At 43.0% G+C, this 23,478-nt stretch overlaps 1 protein-coding gene across 1 annotated transcript in view; it reads left to right on the forward strand.

Moving 5' to 3' along the window:
• The window catches only part of LOC127585169 (sorbitol dehydrogenase-like), a 36,223-nt gene extending 15,263 nt beyond the window's left edge, over window positions 1–20,960 (forward strand). Inside the window, exons 5-9 of the mRNA XM_052042382.1 lie at window positions 8,133–8,251; window positions 11,353–11,418; window positions 14,861–15,039; window positions 16,815–16,936; window positions 20,647–20,960. Of these exons, the coding sequence (XP_051898342.1) occupies window positions 8,133–8,251; window positions 11,353–11,418; window positions 14,861–15,039; window positions 16,815–16,936; window positions 20,647–20,893 (733 nt within the window). The 3' untranslated portion in view covers window positions 20,894–20,960. The remainder of the gene's footprint in view (window positions 1–8,132; window positions 8,252–11,352; window positions 11,419–14,860; window positions 15,040–16,814; window positions 16,937–20,646) is intronic.
• Window positions 20,961–23,478: the final 2,518 nt, after the last annotated feature.

The following is a 23,478-nucleotide window of genomic DNA, read 5'->3' on the forward strand; positions in this document are numbered from 1 at the left end:
TTTAATACTTTTAACATCACACTGGGGTGGTGTTGGGGAGACAATTTGAATCAATGGTAACTTACTGGACTGAGGCAATAATGCAAAGGTAATCGCCTCAGCACTGGTATTCAGAGAGGTATTCAGAAGCACAGACACCATTCCTGATGTAATTCACTTCTGAAACTAAAGAACCATGATAAAGTGTTGGAGTCACTCCCAGGTGGGACTTGCTAGCAGCATTATTAGCTACCACCTATGAGATTAGTTAATATTTGTATTACTTTGATTCACATTGTGTTTGCATCAACAGATACAGGCCATTCATCCAGACTTGTTGGTACTTTTGTTAATTGAGCATCCACCCACCCCTCTTCATACACTCTAATCCATTCTCCATCTTGTGTTTACCTAACTTCCTCTCGTGCATCTGGCTGGTTGCCTGCCACAATTTATATATCAGACTTAAACCTCCTTGATCACCCAGGATTTGCCTGTGGTTGAGACATTTTAATTTTGAAATGATACTCCAATAATTTTGATGCTGCTGATGCTCCTGGCCTAAGTTGCTAATGACTTTCGAAGAAAGTTAGGTACATTAAGCAGGACTAAAAATAGTTATTAGTTCTGCATATAGAATTATCCCTTTTTTAAAATAAAGTTAATAGGAGTTTATTTTTGCATCACCTTAAGTGAAGAAGTGCACAAACTCAGGCTTATGAGTTTTTAACTTTGAGAAATGAAATTATGATACAAGCCTTTGTCACCAGTGCAGTGTGTTATACAGGGGTGATTGGTAGAACATTGTTGTGGAGTTTGTTTTGGGTCATATGCTGATGTTTTAGTGGGATTATTAAGTCTAGAATGAGAAAATATTCAATTTCCAGTCTAGAGTGCACACACAACCTAGCTTCACATCCTACAATCACACATCTTCTGATCTTACTGTGTGCAAAGTTGCAGGTGTATTCAGTCCCTGCTGAGAGTGAAACTGCAAGAATGCTCTGAGTAACAAGAAATAACACTGCACAGAAATCTTGCTGACTTTATTCCCTTTCATTCTATTCCAAAGATTATCCCATTCTCCCTGGGATGTAGGTATTGCTGGCAAGGTCACAATTTGTCGCTCATGCTAAATTGTTCATGAGCGACAATCTTATAGTCAATGTGTGCAAGTTCAGCCACAGTTGTTTTAGATAAGGAGACTGACTAGTGACGGTGATAGAAAGGCTGAGATCTATCGGTAAGACTATGCGTTTTTGGGGGGCGGGGAGGGGGGGTGGATTGTGTTCCTAGAAAACGAACGTATCACGACTTTCTGTACCACAAAGCCACGTCACCTGCACTTATCAAGGAAAGCGAGTTGAGAAAAAAATTGTATTGATTTATTTTTTTTTCACATAAATTCCATGAGAGTGAATTTTATTCTGTGTCTCAAAATTTTGGGTAGTGAGTTGAGAATACTTTCAGGACTAATTCCGTAACCTTAACAGTCGTAACACAGGGACCACCCATGACGTGTTGTTCAGATAGTTAATACCTTTTTAAAATGGTGTTCGATCACCAACCCTGCCTCGATCACAGGTTTAATGAGGGAGTAGATGAATTTTTGAAAGATCAGTGAATTGAGGGCTATGGGGAACTGACACAGGAGGAGGTGAGTCCATCATGATATTCAATGCCTGGGCAGGCTTGTTGGGTCCACTGTTGCTTCGACTTCCTCATGTCCTACAACCCATTTTAATTCTTAATCTCAGAACACTACTTGCTTTTTGAGTACATCATTTGTTGTTCAGAATACATCCAATTGTCTAATTTTTTCAACAAACAGGCACAGTTCCACAATCTTTTGCTATATTTACGTTAGGGTTGTGGTTTTTTCTTATGATAAGAGGAGGTTGGAAATCAGAAGAGATGTTAATTACTTTGGGCTTTTGCTCCCAAGACTTGTTAAGTGCATTTGTTCAGGAATGAAGAACCCTTCAAGGTAGGTCCTTACTCCAGTTTTCTGCATTTTCCAGATCGTCTCTGAATACCTGTGGACAAAGAAATCATTTCACTGACATTCCAGTCACATGATTCATTCATAAGGAGTTCCCTTTAATAAATCAATCAAACAAAAATATCAATGACCTACACATTCTGTAGCATTCTGCTGTAAAGGTATTCTTGCTGAACAATGAAGGTGTCAGGTTTGCTTGTATTTCAGGATTGACCATCCTGTGTGCATGACAGGAAGGATGTGGAGGCTTTGGAAAGGGTGCAGAAGAGGTTTACCAGGATGCTGCCTGGATTAGAAGGTATGAGCTATGAGGTTGGACAAAATTGGGTTGTTTTCTCTGGAGCATCAGAGGCTGAGGGGAACCTTGATAGAAGTTTATAAAATTATGAGAGACAGAGATAGGGTAGACAGTCAGAATCTTTCTCCCAGGGTAGAAATGTCTAATACTAGAAGACATGCATTTAAGGTGAGGGGGGAGTGGGGGGTGGAGTTTAAAGGAGATGTGCGGTGCAGGATTTTTTTCTACAAAGAGTGGTAGGTGCCTGGATCACTGGGGTAGTGGTAGAAGCAGATATAGTGGTGTTTAAGAGGCTGTTAGATAGACCCATGAATGTAGAGGGATATGGATCATATGCAGGCAGAAGAGTTTTAGTTTAATTCGGCATTACCTTCAGTGCAGACATTGTGGGCCGAAGGGCCTGTTCCTGTGCTGTACTTCTCTATGTTCTATTAAGCAGCTCCTAGTCAATCAAAATGGATGACACAGTGACACGACTAGTAGAGCTGCCTCACAGCTCCAGTAGCCCAAGTTCAATCCTGACCTCGGGTGTTTTCTGTGTATAGTTTGCATGTTCTCACTGTGACTGCATCGGTTTCCCCTAAGTGCTCCAGTTTCCTGCCACGTCCCAAAGACATGCGAGTTGGTAGGTTAACTAGCCACTGTAAATTGCCCCTAGTGTGTAGTTCGGTGGTAGAATCTGGAGGGGGGGGGTAATGGGAATGTACACAGGATAGCAGGGATTAGGGTAGGATTAGTGTGCAAATGAGTGCTTCATGGTTGGTGCTGTTTTGGTGGACCGGAAAGCATTTTTCCATGTTGTAGTTCTCTATGCCTCTTATGACTTTCACTTGAGTTTTGAGGCAGATAAATGGAAGCTCTGCAAAATATTTCTGAAATCAAAACAACAAGCAGATGTTTGGTGACAAGATTGCCAGGTTCCTTGTGACCAAAGATGTTTAATGTTAGCAACATGTTTTAGGCACTTACCAGCGCTCATTGACTGAGGATTGAAGGTTGGAGTCTGATAGTTGTTCAGGATGTGGCGGGGATTTGCAAAAGTGATCAGGGCCTGTGGTAGGAGGTAGCGCTCCGGTAAATGGTCAGGAGTTAACGGTATGAAGATTGGAGCCCCTTTTAGGGGTACACAGTACGTAGCGGTTAGCGTAACGCTTTACAGTGCCAGCGACCCGGGTTCAATTCCGGCCACTGTCTGTAAGGAGTTTGTACATTTTCCCTGTGTCTGCGTGGGTTTCCTCCGGGTGCTCCAGTTTCCTCCCACATTCCAAAGACGTACGAGTTAGGAAGTTGTGGGCATGCTATGTTGGCACCAGCACTCTATGCAAAAGATGTATTTCACTGTGTGTTTCGATGTACATGTGACTAATAAAAATATTTTAAGTATCAGGGCAATGGAAAAAAATGTAATGAGATCTGAATTTTCTGGTCTTCCATATTTTTAACATCTGGTCACCACTAGGGTTATTAAAGAACACAGTGAGATCCAAACTCAAAATACAAATAGTCCATTGAAATGTAATGTTCAGATTTCCGAGAAAGCAAAGATGGATCAGGAAATAATTAAGTGGTTTTGGAACAGGTTGGATTCAATAGTTTTACAGTGAGAAGTTCAGTAATATTGCACCACAACAGAATGGAGCAATATCTCGAAAGATGATTGTTGCTCAATGTTCAACCTTAGGCTAGAAACACTTTTCTGGATTTTCACAAAACTGGAAACAGGTGTTGCAATTTATGTTAATTCCTTAATGCTTTTCCCTGTGTTAAAGTAAAAGCTCAATAGTGTTCTCCTGTATTGGCCAAATCAGATCAGGAATGATCATGATCCTAGTGCTTTGCTGAACAGATATGACTGCTTGCTGTGTCAAAAGAAGCCAACTCCTAATGCCGAGAATGGATGAGCTGAATGATTGATGCAGAGAGTCGATTGATCATTTTATTTGTGGTCTTCAACCTGCGAATTTCAGTACTGCAGGTTCTACTGAAGGCTCCTTGTTTGTTCCTGTAAGTGAAAGTGTATCACCCAGAACTGAGGTCAGGTCCAGGGGTTCAGGAAGGGGGTAGGGTGCGACAGTGCCCACTGACTGGAGGATTGGAGTCTGATAGTTGATCAGGAAGTGGGAGGGGACTTGCAAAAGTGATCAGAGCCTGTGGTTGGTGGTAGCTTCCAGGTACATGGTCAGGGGTTGGCATAGTGAAGATTGGAGCCTCTGTTAGGGGTTTCAGGGTGTTTAGAGCCCTGGGGCTTAGCTTCACGGGGCTGAGGTTGGTTTGGACCATTGGTGGTTGGAACCATTGAGATTGGGGGTCAGGATCATATGGGGTATGGGAACTGTTAAGGGGTCCAATGGCAGAGGGGATGGTACTTGAGCCTTGAAACAGTGGGCAGAGGGTGTGGGCACTGGATTGGACTGAAGGGTCAGAGGGAAGTATGGGACTTCCCCAATCAACTTTCCTGCACAATGCAGAAATTGTGCAAAACGGGCAGGATGAATTAGTCCAGGAAATCAATTCCAGAATGATGAGAAATGACCTGAAAATGCACATCACCACTTTGTTAGAGCTAATTTTCACAGTGCTAAAAAGGACATGATTTATTAATTTTTGAGATGTAATCATGCAAGAAAATTTGGGGCAGCTTATAGATTCTCAGCTTGAACATGACACAGAGATACAATATGAGCACAACACAGAGCCTGAGAGACCCACCCACCTACCTTCCCCCTCTCACCTGGACTCGCCTATCACCTGCCAGCTTGACCTCAACCCCTTCCCCCTACCTAGGTGGGTGGGTCTCTCAGGGTCTGTGTGGTGCTCATATTGTATCTCTGTGTCATGTTCAAGCTGAGAATCTATAAGCTGCCCCAAATTTTCTTGCATGATTACATCTCGAAAATTAATAAATCATGTCCTTTTCAGCCCTGTGAAAATTAACTTTAACAAAGCGGTGATGTGCATTTTCAGGCCATTTCTCACCATTCTGGAAATGGCTTCCTGCCCTCTTCCCCTCCAGTCCTGATGAAGGTTCTTGACCCGAAACATTGACTGTTTATTCCCTCCATAGATGTTGCCTGACCTACTGAGTTCCTCCAGCATTTTGAGTGTGTTGCCCGAGTGATCTCACCTGAAGTAAAATCATTCTTTCTGCTGTAGGATAAATGATCCCATGGATTTTTTTCTGATGTAAAGCCATTCCCCTTAAAGCAACCAAGTAAGGAATATCAACTGTTTAAGTGTTGTGGCAGATGATGGAGATTAGGAATAAATGGGTCTGGAATTGAATACAAAAGGAGGGACGTTATAGTTCATTTATAACTGGCATTGGTGAGAGCACATCTGGAGTAGTGTGTACAGTATTGGTGGTCTCATTTAAGGATCGATGTCAGTGTTGGAAGCAGTTCAAGGAAGATTTACTGGACTGATACAATGAATGGGTGGGTTGTCTTGTGAGGAGATGCTTGAATTCACTGGAGCTCAGAAGAATGAGAGGTTGCTAGAGTGAAACAAAAGAGATCCTGAGGGGTCTTGACAAAAGAAGGATTGAATTGTTCTGAGAACTGCCTTAGACTGGATGAGCCAAGTCCTACAGCATGAGAAAACTCTGAAATTTGTCAGGGTGGATGTGAATTGGATGCTCCCACTTGTAGGAGAATATAGTCAGCGATCTGTTTAGCCTACTTAAGACAGAAGTGAGGCAAAATATTTTCTCTCGGAGAGTCATGGGTCTTCCTCAAAGTGTGGAGGAGGGCAAGCTTTGAATATTTTTAAGACAGAAGGAGATAGAAGTTTGATAAGCAAGGGGTGAAAGGTTACTGAGGTAGGTGCGAATTTCTGTGTTCCTGTGTTTCTGTGTTCTCTTGTGAGGCATTGAAACCGAAAAAACATTGCTCAAAAATGAAATGTTGAACATCTGTGATGTTCAAGGCCTGTAGGAGGATTTCCAGAATCATTGAAGCTCCCTCTCATTTTAATCATCTACCATGCTTAGGATACAGTCAGAAATCCAAAGGAAAATATCCGTCTCAATGAGACGGAGACCAACTTCCCCCTCACTTGGATACCGGTAGTTCGGAAGTATTGTGTGTACTGCTGGAGCTTATTCAGAGTAGAGGACTGATCTATTTCCATTGGTTAGAGTGATGGAAACATGCAGTTTAATTATCTAGTTCAGATAAACTAGTAGCTCATTCCGTTCTGTTGCTGCCGTCTTTGGTTCCCACCGTACACTCCATTCCTAGCCACTAACACCATCATGGCAACTCTCTGCAGCTGATCCTGTTCGTACCTTTGATGTCAATTTGATCTTGAAATAGTCTGACTGCCAAAGCCACATACTTCCATCTCTGGAGCTTCGCCCAACCTTGTATCTTCCTGCAAAAACCTTCCATCTGTTCCTTTGTTACCTCCAGACTTGACTATTCCAATGTCAACACCTCCCATTCTCTTCCGTGTAACAGGTCATCGAAAAGTTTGATACCCAGGCCCTTCACTTACCCGTGTTCTATTCACCTATCACCCTTATGTTTGTAGGCCACATTGGCTCTTGAATAAGCAAGGACTTTATTTTATAATTCCTCGTTTGCAATCCCTCCTTGGTCTTCTGTTATCTCCTCCACCCCTTCAACTGTCAATGTATTGGAACACGCAGTCCAGATCTGTGAAAATCTCCTATTTCACATTCCTACACTCTGGAGTTCCCTCCTCAAACTGCTCTTCTGTCTTATCTCTCTTTCATTAACCTCTTGTATCTGCATCACTAGAGACTGCAGATGCTGTTCCTCCACAAACAATTTTGCTGGAGGAACTCAGCCCATCAGGCACCATCTGTGGAGGGGGAAGGACTTTGCGATGTTTTGGGTCAAAACCCTGAATCAGGACTTGGTCCTGATGCTGGGTCTCAACCCAAAACGTCGACAATTCCTCTCTCCCCACAGATATTGCTCGACCCATTGAGTTCATCCAGCTGATTGTTTGTTGCTCTTTGTTTATGCTTTTGGCCACTTGCCCTAAAATCTTATGGTTTAGTGTCAAATTCCAATTGAATACACCCATGGGCTTTCTTTTTAAACTATGTTACAGGTGCTTTGTAAATGACATGATATAACTGGCAGTTCCAATTCTGCAGATGGATGTTCTTCATCATCAACACAATAGACATTAATAATCCACACGTTTGCCCTAGGGTACCTGAATGTGTTTTCAAATAAATTATTTATATCCTACATGGCTCTAATCTAGTATGCTACAGTATCAGTGGGTGGCAAAAACAACCAGCTCAACACTGAAGATCTTAATATTGTTGCAGTTGGATTAATGTAGGTATATTACTACCACTATTTTTTTTTATTTTCAAAAATAAACGTTATCCATAATAAAACATATATACAAAAGAAGAACACAGTGCAAAGCATGTACCACCAGGCTCAAGGACAGCTTCTATCCTGTTGTTATAAGACAATTGAATGGTTCCCTAGTACGATAAGACGGACACTTGACCTCACAATCTACCTCGTCACGGCCTTGCACCTTACTGTCTGCCTGTACTCCACTTCTGCTGTAACTATAACACTATATTCTGCATTCTGTGATTGTTTTTCCCTTGTACTACCTCAATGCACTGATGTGATGAAATGATCAGTATGGATGGCATGTGAAACAAAGTTTTTCACTGTACCTCGGAACACGTGTCAATAATAAACCAATTCCAATTCTAATCTCTTCACATTCTTAGTATCGTTCAGTCTATATGTTCAGTGTTGCTGGTTCTATGCATCATACTGTCTGCACATTATTTTTGTACATAGCACCATTGCCACTCTTGTACAGCTGATGCTTATACCATCTCTGTTTTAGACTCCCTGAATGTGTGAGCTTAGAAGAAGGTGCTTTAGTTGAGCCTCTCTGTGTCGCACTTCACGCCTGTCACAGAGGACGAGTGAAAGTTGGTCATAAGGTTTTCATCTGTGGAGCTGGTAAGTGGTTGTTTGCAGTTAAATCTGAAAAATTGCAATAAGTAACTCCTCTCCTTCAGTAAAGATGGTGAATCCCATCTATGTATGTCGAACAGCAATTAACCAGCCAATGTGGATGTTGCCAGGACTCATGGGACTAAGTTAGAGAGGCTGGGCCTTCTTGGAGCATAGGAGACTGAGGGTGATCTCACAGAGGTATATAAAATCATGAGGGGCATAGAGAGGGTGTGCGGTCTTTTTTCTAGGGTTGGGGAATCGAAAACTAGAGGACATAGTTTTAAGGTTAGAGGTGAAAGAACCTGAGGGGCAATTTTTTTTACATAGCGGGTGGTAGATACATGGAATCAGCTGCCAAAAGAAGTGGGTGAGGCAGGTACATTTAAGAAGTATGTGGACAGGTATATGAATGACAAGAGTTTAGAGGGATAAGGGCCAAGTGCTGGGAAATGGGATTAGCTTAAATATACATGGAGTCACTACATGGCACTTGTAATATTGGAGTTAAAAGGTACACCAGTACTATTTCAGCTCTGTACCTTTGTGGATCCTAGTCCTACAAATTACCAGAAAAAATTAATATGAAACTGAGTCACTAATGTTGGTAAGAATAGAGTGTTCCTTGGCAAATGCAGGATGACAAACCCGACCATGAACCGTGCCTGCCAACATACTGGCTCAGTGGAAAGAGTTAGAAGAACTATGCCTTGAATTTGTCTAGACCCTTTTACAGCCAGGCATGGGCTGTTTTGTCTACCAAGTTGCAAATGGAATTGAATATGCTGGAATGAGTGAACACTTCTTCTTCAGACCTTGTGATGGATGGGTGCTTATTATGAAACAAATGAAAGTGATTATGCCTGAGAAACTACTTTGAGGAATTTCTACCAGGAAATTTCATGTAGTTGTGATGATCGCTCTCCACCACATTTCCTTTCTTAGTGAGCTCTGGCTCCAACCAGTATCATCTCATCTGACAGGTGGCATCCCTAAAAGCACAGTATTTCAGCATGGTTTGTGGTCAAGTCTGCGGAAAAGCCATCTTCTGCTTTGCTGTGGTTGCAGTATCCTTCCCTTACAACTCATCACCATCTGTTCGTTCAGTAGCCATCCACCTCAAAACATTGGCGATCTCTCATTGTTCTAGAGTCATAACCATTTTTCTGGTAATTTGTAGGACTTGGATCCACAAAGGTACAGGGCTGAAATAGTATTGGTGTACCTTTTAACTCCAATATTACAAGTGCCATGTAGTTACCCCATGTAAGTCTAACCCTAACCCCGTGTGAATGGATCTGAAATTTGCCCAATTTTGACTGGCAATTCAGCTGACCTATACAAAAGCTGAACCACAGCTACTGAGGCTGGAAACGTGGGGAACCGTTTGGCACTGAGTGAGATAGGATGATTGGCCCACTTCTACATTCCTTCCCTATTCTTGTATGGAAATGGAATATTCAAGGGCAAGAGAGCCGAGATGAAGGGTACACAGAGTGTGGTTTCTGGGATGTGCACCCTTGAAATGCTGATATACTGTCTAGTTATGGGCTGGTGTGTTACAGGTTCAAACCTTGGAAAAAAAAATACACAAAGCAAAAATCACTAACCTTTCTGTGAATCTGGCCAGGACAATGCCCAACCCTTTGGGGAAAGAGCAATAGGAATTAACCAGTCAAATTTTTGGAAAAATGCAAAAACATCTTGGAAATGGTGGTTCTTGCTATTCACTTTATCCGAAGTGTATTTTCAATCCTACAGCAATGAAATAATAGTGCTGAGTGATGTATTATTTTCTCTCTCTCAGGCTCTAATTAGTGAGCTGAGGTTATGCCACACAATTTCTGGCAACGACAATCTTCAACAAGAGAGTTTTGAATTACTTTCCCCTTAGCTTTCAATAGCATTACCATTGTTTAAAAACCCCTCCATCAACATCCCGGAAGTGTCCACAGAAAAAAAACTGGACCAGCCCAGAAAGAATGCAAAGACTTAACTGTTGTGTGACTTCCCTCCTGGCTCCCCAAAGCCCTTCCATCATCACGTGGCAAATGGAATATTCTGTACTTGTCTTGGTTCAAAATATCCAGGGCAAGACAGCCCATTTGATTGGCACTCCACCCATTTCCTTGAACGTTCACTCCCTCTGCCACATTGTGTGCCATCTACAAGCACTACTGCTGTTATGTTCCATCTTTATCGTCCATTTGTGTGTGTTTGTCAGTGTGTAAGTGCATATGTGTGTATTTGTGTGTATGTTTGTATGTCTGTGTGTGGGTGACTGTATTTCTGTGTGTATGTGTGCATGAGTGTGTGCATTTCTGTCTCCAACATTCTGTGTCTTTTTTTTAAACTTTATTTACAGCATGGTAACAGACCCTTCCAGCCCAATGAGTCCGCGCCACCCACTTTAAACCCAAATTAACCTACCCATACGTCTTTGCAATGTGGGAGGAAACTGGAGCACCCAGAGGAAACCCACGCAGACACGGGAGAATGTACAAACTCCTTACAGACAGCGACGAGAATCGAACCCCGATCACTGGTGCTGTAATAGCATTGCGCTAACTGCTACGCTACCATGCCGCCCTTAATTTTACATTGAAGCTCCCCAATATCCCAGACTTGGTGCTTGCAATGCAATGCCTTTGGAAGCTTTAAGGAACCTCTCACAGGAAGAGAAGATTTAGTATGAATTGGCATCAAGACCAGCACAATATTATGGGCCAAATGGCCTGTCCATTGCTGTACTGTTCTATGTTCTATGTTATCAGTAAGGAGAATGTTCATTTGAACTGATGGATGTTACATACATGTCAGGGTGTTTTTACACTGTAGCCATTACTAACTGCAGTTCAGGTCAATGAGTGTTTACTGAGCCCTGAGCCTTCACATCCTGTCCTGTGAAAGGCAGCACTGAGATCCTTCACCAGGAATCTTCTGCCCTCAACCAGGCACTGACAGGAGACTCGATCCTCAGTGGGGGACCCTGCATTGCAAGTGCTACTACTCTGCGTTCTAATGCATACAGTGGCTGTGCCAATTGTTTTTTTAGGAAGTATAACCACATGGTCTTCTAAACAATGACTTTTATTTTATCTGTTAAGGACCAGTTGGCCTGTTGACTCTGCTTGCTTGCAAGGCCATAGGAGTGACTCTGACTGTAGTTTGCGGTAAGTTTTCATACATTATATTTCTAACCTGAATGGTGCGTTATTTCTCCATTGCCATGGTTATATTTACGCAACTTTGTTCTTCTTGTACTCTCGATCACACTTCCTCTGAATCCAAGGTGGTGATGGACCCTTGAGTTATTTTCTGACATTCTAATGCCATGATCTTTCCTACTCTCATGCTCTGCTTACTTTGTCCTGTCGAAGTATTTCCTGAGAATGGGCTGTGTTGTTTATTTGGGCTCCCTGTGAGAAGCTGAAATGAAATGAAGGCTGAGGCAGGTTTTCTATTTCAGTCAGGAATGAAACTCTACCAGGTAAGGACATTTTTATCGCTAGATTACATTCTTCACCCACCCTTGTGCAACATTATTTCACCGTTTACAAGGTGCAAGTTTAATGCCTGGGGAGATAATTAGTGAACTGTGGTTATGCCACATAATTTCTGGGCAATGACAATCTCCAACAAGAGAGATTTGAATTACTTTCCCCTTAGCTTTCAATAGCATTACCATTGTTTAAAAACCCCTCCACCAACATCCTGGAAGTGTCCACAGCAAAAAAACTGGACCAGCCCAGAAAGAATGGAGCAGAGGCTTAAGTATCGTGTGACTTTGCTCCTGGCTCCCCAAAGCCCTTCTATCATCACATGGCAAATGGAATATTCTGTACTTGTCTTTGGTCAAAATATCCAGGGCAAGGCAGCCCATTTGATTGGCACTCTGCCCATTTCCTTGAAAGTTCACTCCCTCTGCCACGTTGTGTGCCATCTACAAGCATTACTGCTGTTTTTCACTAAGACTTCTTCAACAGTATTTTCCAAACCCACAGCCAATCATTAGAAGAAAACTCATATAGGCACATAGGTAGGTACCACCTCCAAGTTCCTGTCCAAGCCACATGCCTTTCTCCTTTGGAAATAAGTCAGTATTCCTTTGTACCTAGATCTAAATCTTGGAAATCCCTACATAATAGCACTGTATGAGTCCCAACAGCATACTAACTGCAGCAGTGTATGCGAAAATAACTCATGATCAAGTGGCAATTTGGATTGGGAAATAATTGCTGGTCTCGCCAGTGGCCTGTCTGTCCCATAAAGGAATTAAAATTCCAAGAACTCGAGGAGGTTCTGAGAGATTCATTGCTTAATTTCTTGTACAAGTGACATGCCTACACTGCAGTCGAAAACATCTTCTGTCAGGTCATACAGCACCTCATCAATGGGCTTGGTTTTCTCTCAGAAGAGCAAGGTCTGTGCACTGCACTCCACAGAAGTGGGATTGACTGGGAAAGTTGGGTTAGAGGGTATGGTTTCAGTGCTGACAGCTAAGCAAGTCTCTGAAGTTGTTAACTCAGCATGGGGCCAGACCTTTGCACCCACTGACTCCACACTGACCATCGAGTACCTAGTTAATCTCATTGTACTCTCTGCACATTCCCAGATTCTGTCAGCTACACTAGGGGTAGCTTACAGTAGCCGACTAACCGACCAACCAGCACGTCTTCGGGATGTGGGAAGAAACGCGAGCGCCTGGAGGAAACCCATGCACAGGAGATATCTACTTGTTGTGCCACTGTACTGCCCCGATGAGGCTTCAAACTCATTAATGACCTCCTAAGGGGGTGATTAGCGGGAGAAGCCCCTCCTCTGCTGTGCCATGTCACAGAACTGGCTTGCAGTTATATAACATCTCTCTTGATCTTATGGAGTTACAGCCAGTGTAAAATGCTTTGAGTTTCAGTCACTGTTGTCGGTAGGAAATTCACACACAGTGAACTCCTCAAAACTGCACTGTGACCAGACAACCTACCTTAGCTGAGGTATATTGAGGTATATGGCTCAAGATTCAAAGAAAGACCCTGTGGTGTTTGAGTAATGCCATAAGGTATGTTAATTTCATCTGTGAGGATACCAGCTCAAACAATACAGCACGAGAGTGTTGCTCAAGATTGATCCTTCTGTTGTCCTATTCAGTCACCCTTCACTAGTTTCCAATGTCACGCTGAAAGTAACCAAGCTTACCATCAATCTGTTCTGCACTGTCATTCCTGTGTTGGTTATTCAGGGGCAAGAGATTCACTGCAAGTCACAGCCGAAGATCCCTTGTCAGGAATACAAAGCACAAATGTATCTCCTGCTGACATTATCTCCACTCTGAAGCAGATGTTGTCAAACTAAGTGAGATTTTTATTTGTCACCAGTGTGATAATAAGGAGATAACTTGTGTATGATTACCATAATTTGTCCAAATGTACCCAAAGCAGGGATGACAATAAGATTATTAAAAATGTATTCTTCGGTTTACGCAGATGCTTAAACGTGATTTGTGTTTGACCTTCCTCAGGTCTCTCCCCCTCTCCCCCTCTCCCCTTCTCTCCCTCCCTCCTTTTTGATTGAAAACAGAAAGTGCTGCATTGGAGGGAGAAAGTCAGACAGCATCTGTGAGGAGAGGAAGCAGTCTGGGACATTTTGGTAGTGTTTGAGGAAGGAACGTTAGCCAGAATATTCCACTCTCCTTGGCATCCTAACCCCACAGACTTTAAAGAGCAGATGAGTGTCCGTTTAACATTTCATTGAAGAATGAAACTTCTAACACTATAACACACTCCCAGTGGAGGTCTGAAATGTTGGCCCGATAGAGAAAATACTAAGTACCTCGGGTGTCTTGTCTATATTAGAGCTCCACAATGTTTATAAAGCAGGTTACCATTTTACTCTATTAACAAATGCATCTTCTTTATTAAATAGGAATTAGATTTACAGATGCCTTCCCAAAATGATTGGTAGGAGATTTATTGGATAAAGTTTGACACCAAGTCACCAAAGGAGATATTAGGACATGGGTCCAAATGCTTGGGCAAAGAAATGGGCTGTAAGGAATATTTTAAAAGAATGAGGAGAGAGTGCTGCAATTGTAGGGGATGTGGGAGGATGTATAAGAAGTCGGTATTAGAGGAAAGGATGGATCCCACAAACTTGTCCCCAGCAGAGATGTCCTTCAGAAGGATGGGGGTGGGGGGGGGGATTCTAATTGAAACCTATCGAACACAGGCCTGGATAGAGTGGGTGTGGAGAGGATGTTTCCATCAGCAGGACAGTCTAGGATCTGAGGGCACAGCCTCAATATAAAGGGACGTCCCTTTAAAACTGAGATGAGGAGGAATTTCTTCAGCCGGAAGGTGGTGAATCTATGGAAAATGTTGCTGCAGAGGGCTGTGGAGGTCAAGTCATTGGGTGTATTTAAGGCAGAGACTGATAGGTTCTTGATTGGTAAGGGAGTTAAGGGTTACAGGGAGAAGGCAGGAGAATGGAGTTTAAAAAAATCAGCTATGATTGAATGGTGGAGCAGATTCGATGGGCTGAATGGCCTAATTCTGCTCCTATATCATGGCCTAATAGATATGAAAGGATCTATTTATTAATCCAATTCCATTCTTTCAGATTTGTGTCAGGACCGATTGGAAAAGGCAAAATGCTTGGGGGCAACCATTGTCTTGAAAGTCGATAAGTGCACGTGTCCCATGGAATTGGCCCAGAAAGTGAAGACCTCTCTCTGTGCCATGCCAGACGTGTGCATCGATTGCACTGGGGCTGATACCTGTATCCAGGCTGGTGTCTATGTAAGTGCCTGCCTTTACAACAGAAGTCCTTGGAGTTTTTCAATCTGTGCAATGTTGGACAGGGCATAAACCTCGGGACTGGACAGGGATACCTTCCACTGCAGTGGACAGGAAGTATCAAGGTGGATAAAGTTCCACCATTGGGTATTCCCACAAGCAACTTCTCACCTCCAAGAAAATGACATTTTCCTCATCTTGCACCTCAAATTTTCCCCATGGCCTTAAGTAACCCTGTTGCCTGGTTACTCACTGCCCAGCCTCTGGAAATAATTCTCCCTTTCTGAACTTTATCAAAACCACTGATCATTTTGAATGACTCAAGTTATCCCTTAAGTACGAGACAAGCCAGCTTCCCCATTCTCCCTCTAAAACTGGAATTCCACATCGCTGGTGTCAGATCTGGGTATTCTCGAATCCTCAGGTTCTTTCAGGAGTCCAAGAATGAGTTGAAAGCAACTTCATGCTTCACAAAGCTTTGTTGGAAAAGTTTAAAACAAAGAAACAGTCACAAAGGACATGGCACTAGCTTTACTACTGGGAGATGGGCCGAGACAAAACGAACTGAAGATGAGCTTGGGCCGGGGGTGGGGAAGAGAACGAGAGGGATTAACAAAAAACAACACCTTTTATACCTGAGATAAGAGGTACTCCTCAGTTAACAATGGTCCAGTCAGAAAACCTATTAGATACCTGTGGCCAAACCAACCAATGTAAAAACACATACTCACCTGATGGACGAACCAATAAGCTAGGAAGTGGCCATTCCTTGTGCAGCCACTTGAGGTGTATTAAACACTATACATGTTAAAAAAACAGTCGAATCCAACACTAGTATCATTCTGCAATGTCTCCTCTGTCCCCTCTTCTAAAGCCTGATAGCCTGCCTAAAGTTTGGCGCCCAAAATTAAATGAGGGTGGTGGGGAGAAGGTGCTGAGGCTAAACCAGTGACCTATAAATTACTGCTATATCTGCAGTTAAAACACCAATGTTCAGTAAGTAACTGAGGATTGCTCCCTGTGGCACCCTTTGTGATGCTGTAAACTAACATCAATAATACCTCCGGGAGAGTCCATTTGACTAGAACATTTTGCGTCCTACAATGAATCTTTGAACAGTTTGGTTGCAGGAAGCATAGAAATCACAGGTAAAGTCTGTAGTCTAAAGTCGAGTTTATTGTCATCTGCACAAGTACATATGCACAGGTGCAATGAAAATCTTACTTGCAGCAGCATCACAGCACATTACAAGCAGCATTCACAAGAAAAAACATAAATTAAACATAAATTATACACAATTTTTACCGACAAATCTGAGTGATTTAACCCTCTCTTACCTTAACAGGAAATGTTAGGCTAGAGATCTTGAATTTCCCATTAGATGCTCCCAGGAGGAGTGATTCCTTCATTATTGCAGGGTCTAAATCCTTGAACTTCATCCCCAACAGCACTGTGCGATCACCTTCACCAGAAGGACTGCAGCAGTGCAAGAAGGCAGCTCACCACCACCTCTTCAAGGCCAATTAGTGATGGGCTTTAAATGCTAGTTTTGCTAGTGACATACTGATTTTTTTTACCTGTATGAAAGAGGCTATATATAAATTAAACAAGTTACTACACAATGCCTTGGCCCCATATTCATTATATAGTAATAATAATTTCTATTCTTCCATTAAAAGTTCACTACGTAAAATGCAACATTAAAGGCAATATATTTTAGCTGTGATTTTTTTTTTGCAGTATCTTATCCCCAAAAATCATTATTTATTTTTACACAGGCTGTCAAACCTGGCGGAATTGTTGTATTGGTTGGCTTGGGAACAAACACGTCCAATGTTCCCGTATTACATGCAACAGTCAGAGAGGTGGATATCCGTGGCAGCTTTAAATATACAAACACGTAAGTACTTGAGAGCCATATAGCCATGTATTGGTTTATTATTGTCACTTGTACTGAGGTACAGTGAAAAACTTGTCTTGCATACCATTCATACAGATCAATTCATTACACAGTGCATTGAGGTAGTACGGGGTAAAAACAATAACAGAATACAAAGTAGAGTGTCACAGCTACAGGGAAGTGCATTGCAGGTAGACAATAAGGTGCAAGGTCAAACAAGGTAGATTGTGAAGTCAAGAGTCCATCTCATTGTATAAGGGAACCGTTCAATAGTCTTATCACAGTGGGACAGAAGCTGTCCTTGAGCCTGGTGGTATGTGCCCTCAGGCTCCTGTATCTTCTGTCTGATGGGAGAGGCGAGATGACCTGGGTGGGTTGGGTCTTTGATTATGCTGGCTGCTTCATCAAGGTAGCGAGAGGTATAGACAGGGTCCATGGAGGGGAGGTTGGTTTCTGTGATGCGCTGGGCTGTGTCCACAACTCTCTTCAGTTTCTTCCAGTCCTGGGCAAAGCAATTGCCGTGCCAAGCCATGATGCATCCAGATAGGATGCTTTATATTGTAACTGCATAGGGACTATGGAAAAAAATATGTAACAGGCTTTAGAATTTTGTGCTACAAGCCAGGGGAATTTCAGGAGTTAACTTTGCACAACAATTCATGATTGAAATTTTCAGATGTGATCAGTAGTGACATCATAAAACTTGTGTATTAATTAAGGAGAAACTGTGCATTGAACATCAGAGGCACCCCTGTCAGTGCTGCACTCTGCCAGTAATGCAGCAAATTTTCATCCAGTATTTAAGCTTTCTAACAATTTTCTCCTTGCAAAAGAGCCTAACTTGGTTCAAAATGTCAACTATTAACAAGGAGAAAGAACAGCCTGTGAGCTTGTGTCCAATTGTGTATTGGAACTACAACCTGAAGCTGCCAGGGCTTCAATGCAAAATACCCACCAAGAATGCTTGCCTGTACGTTATCCCAAATAAAGCCACTGATGCTCTCTTAGCCCGTAGCTGTTGTCTGGTGCATCTGGAGAAGCAATGGCATATCACCTCGTGGATTACTTACCATTTAGAAGGGTTTTACTTGTCAGCCTGAGGATTGTACACACAATGATGTCTCATCTAAAGGAAGTAAGGAATTACAGGGCACTTTTAAACCAATACAATAAGGTTCAATAAAAATATAGTTCCTGCGTCAGGAAGCTAGGTTCAGGGAAAGAATATCTGTGGAAACGGAATGTGTGCAGTGCTACTTCACTAATCCTATCAGTTTACTGCCAGAGACCAACACTGCAATGGATCCATAGGACATAGAACACAGGACATTGAACATAGAACATTACAGCACAGGAACATGCCCTTGGGCCCACGATGTTGTGCCAAAGTAATCAAACTAGTGATTAAAAGCCTACTAAACTAGTCCCTTCTGCCTACACAATGTCCATGTCGCTTCATTCTCTGCACATCCATGTGCCTGTCTAAGAGCCTCTTAAATGCCTCTATCGTATCTGCCTCCACTACCACCCCTAGCAGCACATTCCAGGCACCCACCGCTCTGTCTCAAAAAAAGTTGCCCCGCACGTCTCCTTTGAACTTACCCCCCTCTCACTTTAAACACATGCCCTCTAGTATTAGGCATTTTGACCTTGGGAAAACGATACCGGCTATCTACTCTGTGTCTCATAATCTTATAAACTTCTATCAGATCTCCTCTCAGCCTCCTCCTCCTCAGAGAAAACAACCCAAGTTTGTCCAACCTCTTCTTAAAGCACATGCCCTCTAATCCAGGCAGCGTCCTGATAAATCTCTTCTGCACCCTCTCCAAACCCTCCACATCCTTCCTGTCATGGGGCGACCAGAACTGAAAGCAATACTCCAGATGGGGCCTAACCAGAGTTTTATAAAGCTGCAACATAACTTCCTGATGCTTGAACTCAGTGTATTGACTATTAAAGGCAAGCATGCCATACGCCGCCTTTACTATCCGATCAACATGCAGCTGCCTTCAGGGAGCTATGGACTGGGACCCCAAGATCCCTCTGTATGTCAACAGTGTTAGTGGTCTTGCCATTAACGTGTCCTGTCCCTTTATATTTAATTTCCCAAAGTGCAACACCTCGCACTTGACTGGATTAAACCCTATCTGCTATTTCTCTGCTCATATCTGCAACTGATCTATATCCTGTTTTATCCTTTGGCAATCTTCTACACCATCCATGATACCACCAATCTTTGTATCATCTGCAAATGTACTGACCCACCCATCTATGTTTTCATCCAAGTCATTTATGTACATCACAAACAGCAGAGGTCCCATTATGGATCCCTGTGGAACACCACTAGTTATGGACCTCCAGCCAGAATAAGTCCCATTGACCACTACCCTCTCTTCTATGGGCAAGCCAGTTCCAAATCCAAAACTGTGAACATTTCTCAGCTGAAGCTTCAGTAGGTTCCTGGACTCCTGCACCCTGCGACTTCTAATCTCCACTGCCAAAACTAACCTCAGCTGGTCCCAGGAGGCTGGTGTTGTTGTCTGGGTGGTCTCAGAGTTGCTCTGAGTGCTGACAGGGTCTCCAACCATGTAATGAAGTGATCCCCTGACTTTCAAAAGACATACAAATTAAACCTTTCTGCAAAAATTCTAAAATCACCTGAAAAGGCTTTTAAATAATTAAAAGAATTGCAGAAATCTCAGATATTTAAAACAAAGAACACACACCTTATCCTTCCCAAATCCTTGTTGTGCATGCAGGTTGTGAGCCAGGTCAGGTCCTGGAGAAAGAGTTCCCCAGCATAGATGTTGGGGAACCTCAGTAAGGAGCTGCCTTACCCCCAGACTCTGCAGGGAGTCCACAGCAGAGATCGATCCGTAGTTTTGAGACCTCTGTTTGAACAGGATTCCTGTAACTTACTGAAGCTTCAGCTGAGAAATGCTGGCACTTACCAACAAAATCCAACCAAAGTCTCATCCAGCTGACTGTTGTGCTACCACTAGAGATGTGACCTGGTTGTATGTTCCAGTTTCTGAAGCGGGATTTGAACCTATAACCTTCAATAATCAGAAGCAGGAATGCTAATCCACTGAACCACACTAGCAATTGACTGACTTATAGTGTGTAGCATTAGTCTCAGGTTGAATTTGTCATGTACACAAGTACAGTGAGGTACAGGTACAATGAAAAACTTGCTTGCTGCAGCATCACAGGCACAGAATATATTTTCTCTCTCTCTTCCAGACAGTGAAGAGAGAGAGAAAAAAAAGAGTGCAAAAATTAGTGCAAGAAAAAAGACACAATCAGAGAGAAGTCCATGGTAGTGCAAGAGGTAGTCCATAGTGTTCCGTAGCTGAGGTAGGATGAGGGTTGTGCAGGTCGGTTCAAGAACTTGATGGCTGTAGGAAAGTAGCTGTTCCTGAACCTGGTGGTGTGGGACTTCAGGCTTCTGTACCTCCTGCCTGGTGGTAGCAGTGAGAAGAGGGCACGGCCCGGATTGTGGGGATCCTTGGTGATAGATGCCACATTCTTGAGGCAGTCCCTCCTGTAGGTGCTGTCAGTGGTGTGGAGATGAAAATGCTCTTGCTATTTATTTATTTTTGTAACTTATTTTATGTCTTTGCACTGAACTGCTGCTGCAAAGCAACAAATTTCACGTTATATAGGTCAGTGATAATAGATATGATTCTGATTCTCTTCTGTTACTTTAGATGGCCAACTGCAATCGCCCTGATAGCTTCAAAGAAGGTGGATGTAAAACCCCTAATCACACATCGTTTCCCACTGGAACAGGCCCCAGAAGCATTTGAGGTCGTAAAGAAAGGTGCCGGGATCAAAGTCCTTGTGAACTGTGAACAGCAGCAGCAACAACAGTGCCCATCACTCTGCCCACAGCAGTGCCAACAACAACAAAACCAATGTCAAACAAAGCAGTGCCCCCAGCACAGCTTCTTCTGAGAGTGGTTTTTATGCATTTACAGTCTTCACCACTGTATAAGTTACCTTTCAGATCAGGACTTGAACACCGCACTGTAATTCTCCCAGACAGCAGTCCTTCTGCAATAAACACTGAGTATAACTGCATTACACGATCTTCATTTGTTTATACCACCCCTTCGGACTATACTCCACAGTCGCAAAGTTGGGGCAGTAGACTAACGCAGCTGGTAGAGCCACTGCCTCACAGTGCCAGAGACCCAGGTTCGATCCTGACCTCTGCTGTCTGGTAATTGGTAGTTGTTTTATTATTGTCACATGTACCAAGATACAGTGAAAAGTTTTGCCTGCCATCCAGACAGACCATTCCATACAAAGTACATCGAGGTAGTACAAAAGGAAAAACAATATCAATGCAGAATATAGTGCTAGAGTTACAGAAAGAGTGCAGTGCAGGCAGACAAAGTGCAAGGGCCATGATGAGGTAGTTTGAGAGATTGAGTTCACCTTTCTCGTACAAGAGGTCCAGTCAAGAGTCTTGTAACAGCAGGATAGAAGCTGTTCTTGAGTCTGGTGGTACGCGTTTTCAAGCTTTTGTATGTTCTGCCAGAGGGAAAGGGGGAGAAGGGAGAATGACTGGGGTGGGAGGGGTCCTTGATTATCTTGGCTGCTTTCCTGAGGCAGAGGGAAGTGTGGACTGAGTATATGGAGGAGAGGCTGGTTTTCATGATGGACTGAGCTGCGTTCGCAACTCTCTGCAAGTTCTTGCGGTCTCGGGCGGAGCAGTTGCCATACCAGGCTGTGATGGATAGGATGCTATCTGGATAGAATGCTTTCTATGGTGCATCTGTAAAAGTTGGTGAGGGTCATTGATGAGGTGTGGAGTTTGCATGTTCTCCCCATGACCACCTGGGTTTCCTCCAAGCACTCTAACTTCCTCCCACATCTCAAGACGTGCGGGTTGGTAGGTTAATAGGCTGCTGTAAATTGAAGAGTAGTAGAATCTGGGGTGAGTTTTGGGAATGTGGGAAGAATAAAATAAATTGGATTAATTGATTAGTGTAAATAGGTGGTTGATGTCTGGCATGGATGGTGGGCTGAAGGGTCTGTTGCCTTGCTGTATCTCTCTATGACTCTCTTTCAATGACTCTCTGCTGTAAAATCTGCTGTACAAAGTTGTTCTGGTGTTTACTTTTCCATTTGCTTTTTGGGACTTGAATGTCTTTCGAGAATTTAAAATAATGCAAAAAGAGATAATTCAAGTTATGAAACCCTATTTATTCCATTAATACTGCATGGTGTTATACAACTTCTTCACTTCCCAGTAGAGTTTAGTAAAATCTGAACAAACATAAAACACAGGCAACAGTGAGTAGTGTTTAAAAAAAAATAACCAGTCAAGAGGCAGTACACTCTTGAAGGCAAGACACTTAACAGTGTTGAAGAGCAGAGAGACCTTGGGGTTCAAATCCGTGACTCATTGAAAGTGGCTACACAGGTAGACAGGGTGGTTAAGAAGGCTTATGGAATGCTTGCATTTATTAATTGAGGTATTGAGTATAGGAGTCAAGAAGTTATGTTGCATCTCTATAGAAATCTGGTTTGGCCACATTTAGAGTATTGCGTGCAATTCTGGTCACCTCACTATAGGAAGGATGTCAAGGCTTTAGAGAGGGTGCAGAGGAGGTTTACTAGGATGCTGCCTGGATTAGAGGGCATGTGCTATCAGGAGAGGCTGGACAAACTTGGGCTCTTTTCTCTGGAGCGGTGGAGGCTGAGGGGTGATCTGTTGGAAGTGTATAAAATTATGAGGGGCATAGATAGGGTGGACAAGCAATATCTTTTTCCCATTATTGAGCGATCCAGTACCAGAGGGCATGCATTTAAGGTGAGAGGGAGTAGATTCAAAACAGACATGAGGGGTACATTTTTTACTGAGAGAGTGGTGGATTCCTGGAATGTGTTGCCTGATAAGGTGGTGGGGGCAAATTCATTGGGGGCTTTTAAGAGGGACTTGGATGGGCACATGAATGAGAGGAAAATAGAGGGATATGAGCATCCTGTAGGTAGGAGGGAATAGCTATGTTGGCACAACATTGTGGGCCGAAGGGCCTGTTCTGTGCTGTACTGTTCTATGTTCTAATTCTACCAAGCCGAATTCTGTGTGGTTAGCAAGTATCAGACCAACACATTCTAGCCCTCTCCAAACATATCCAGGAAGTAGACCTCTACACTAGTTTACTTTCCCAAGGTTTTGCAGTAAATGAGGCAAAACCACTTGTGTTCACTGTCATCACCATGACACATAGAACTCATCAGGATTTCCGTGCATGTACTTCAACATTTGTTGAACTGTTCAACATACAAAGGCATAAAAGGATATGGTTCTAATGCGGGCAGACTAGATTTCAATAGATGGGCAGAAAGGTCAGCATGGACATGGTGGGCCAAATGGCCTGTTTCCATCTGTACATCTCTATGACTCTAAAGCTGCTGTCAGAAGTTGAGTGTGTCTCTTCAGGCACCTCAATGTTGAAATTGGTAAATCGAACCAAGAGATTCACAGTCTGCTGAGGGCTAGATCTGCGGTGTTGGGTGATCCAGAA

The sequence above is a fragment of the Pristis pectinata genome, chromosome 32 (assembly GCF_009764475.1).
Source record: "Pristis pectinata isolate sPriPec2 chromosome 32, sPriPec2.1.pri, whole genome shotgun sequence".
Taxonomy (NCBI): domain Eukaryota; kingdom Metazoa; phylum Chordata; class Chondrichthyes; order Rhinopristiformes; family Pristidae; genus Pristis; species Pristis pectinata.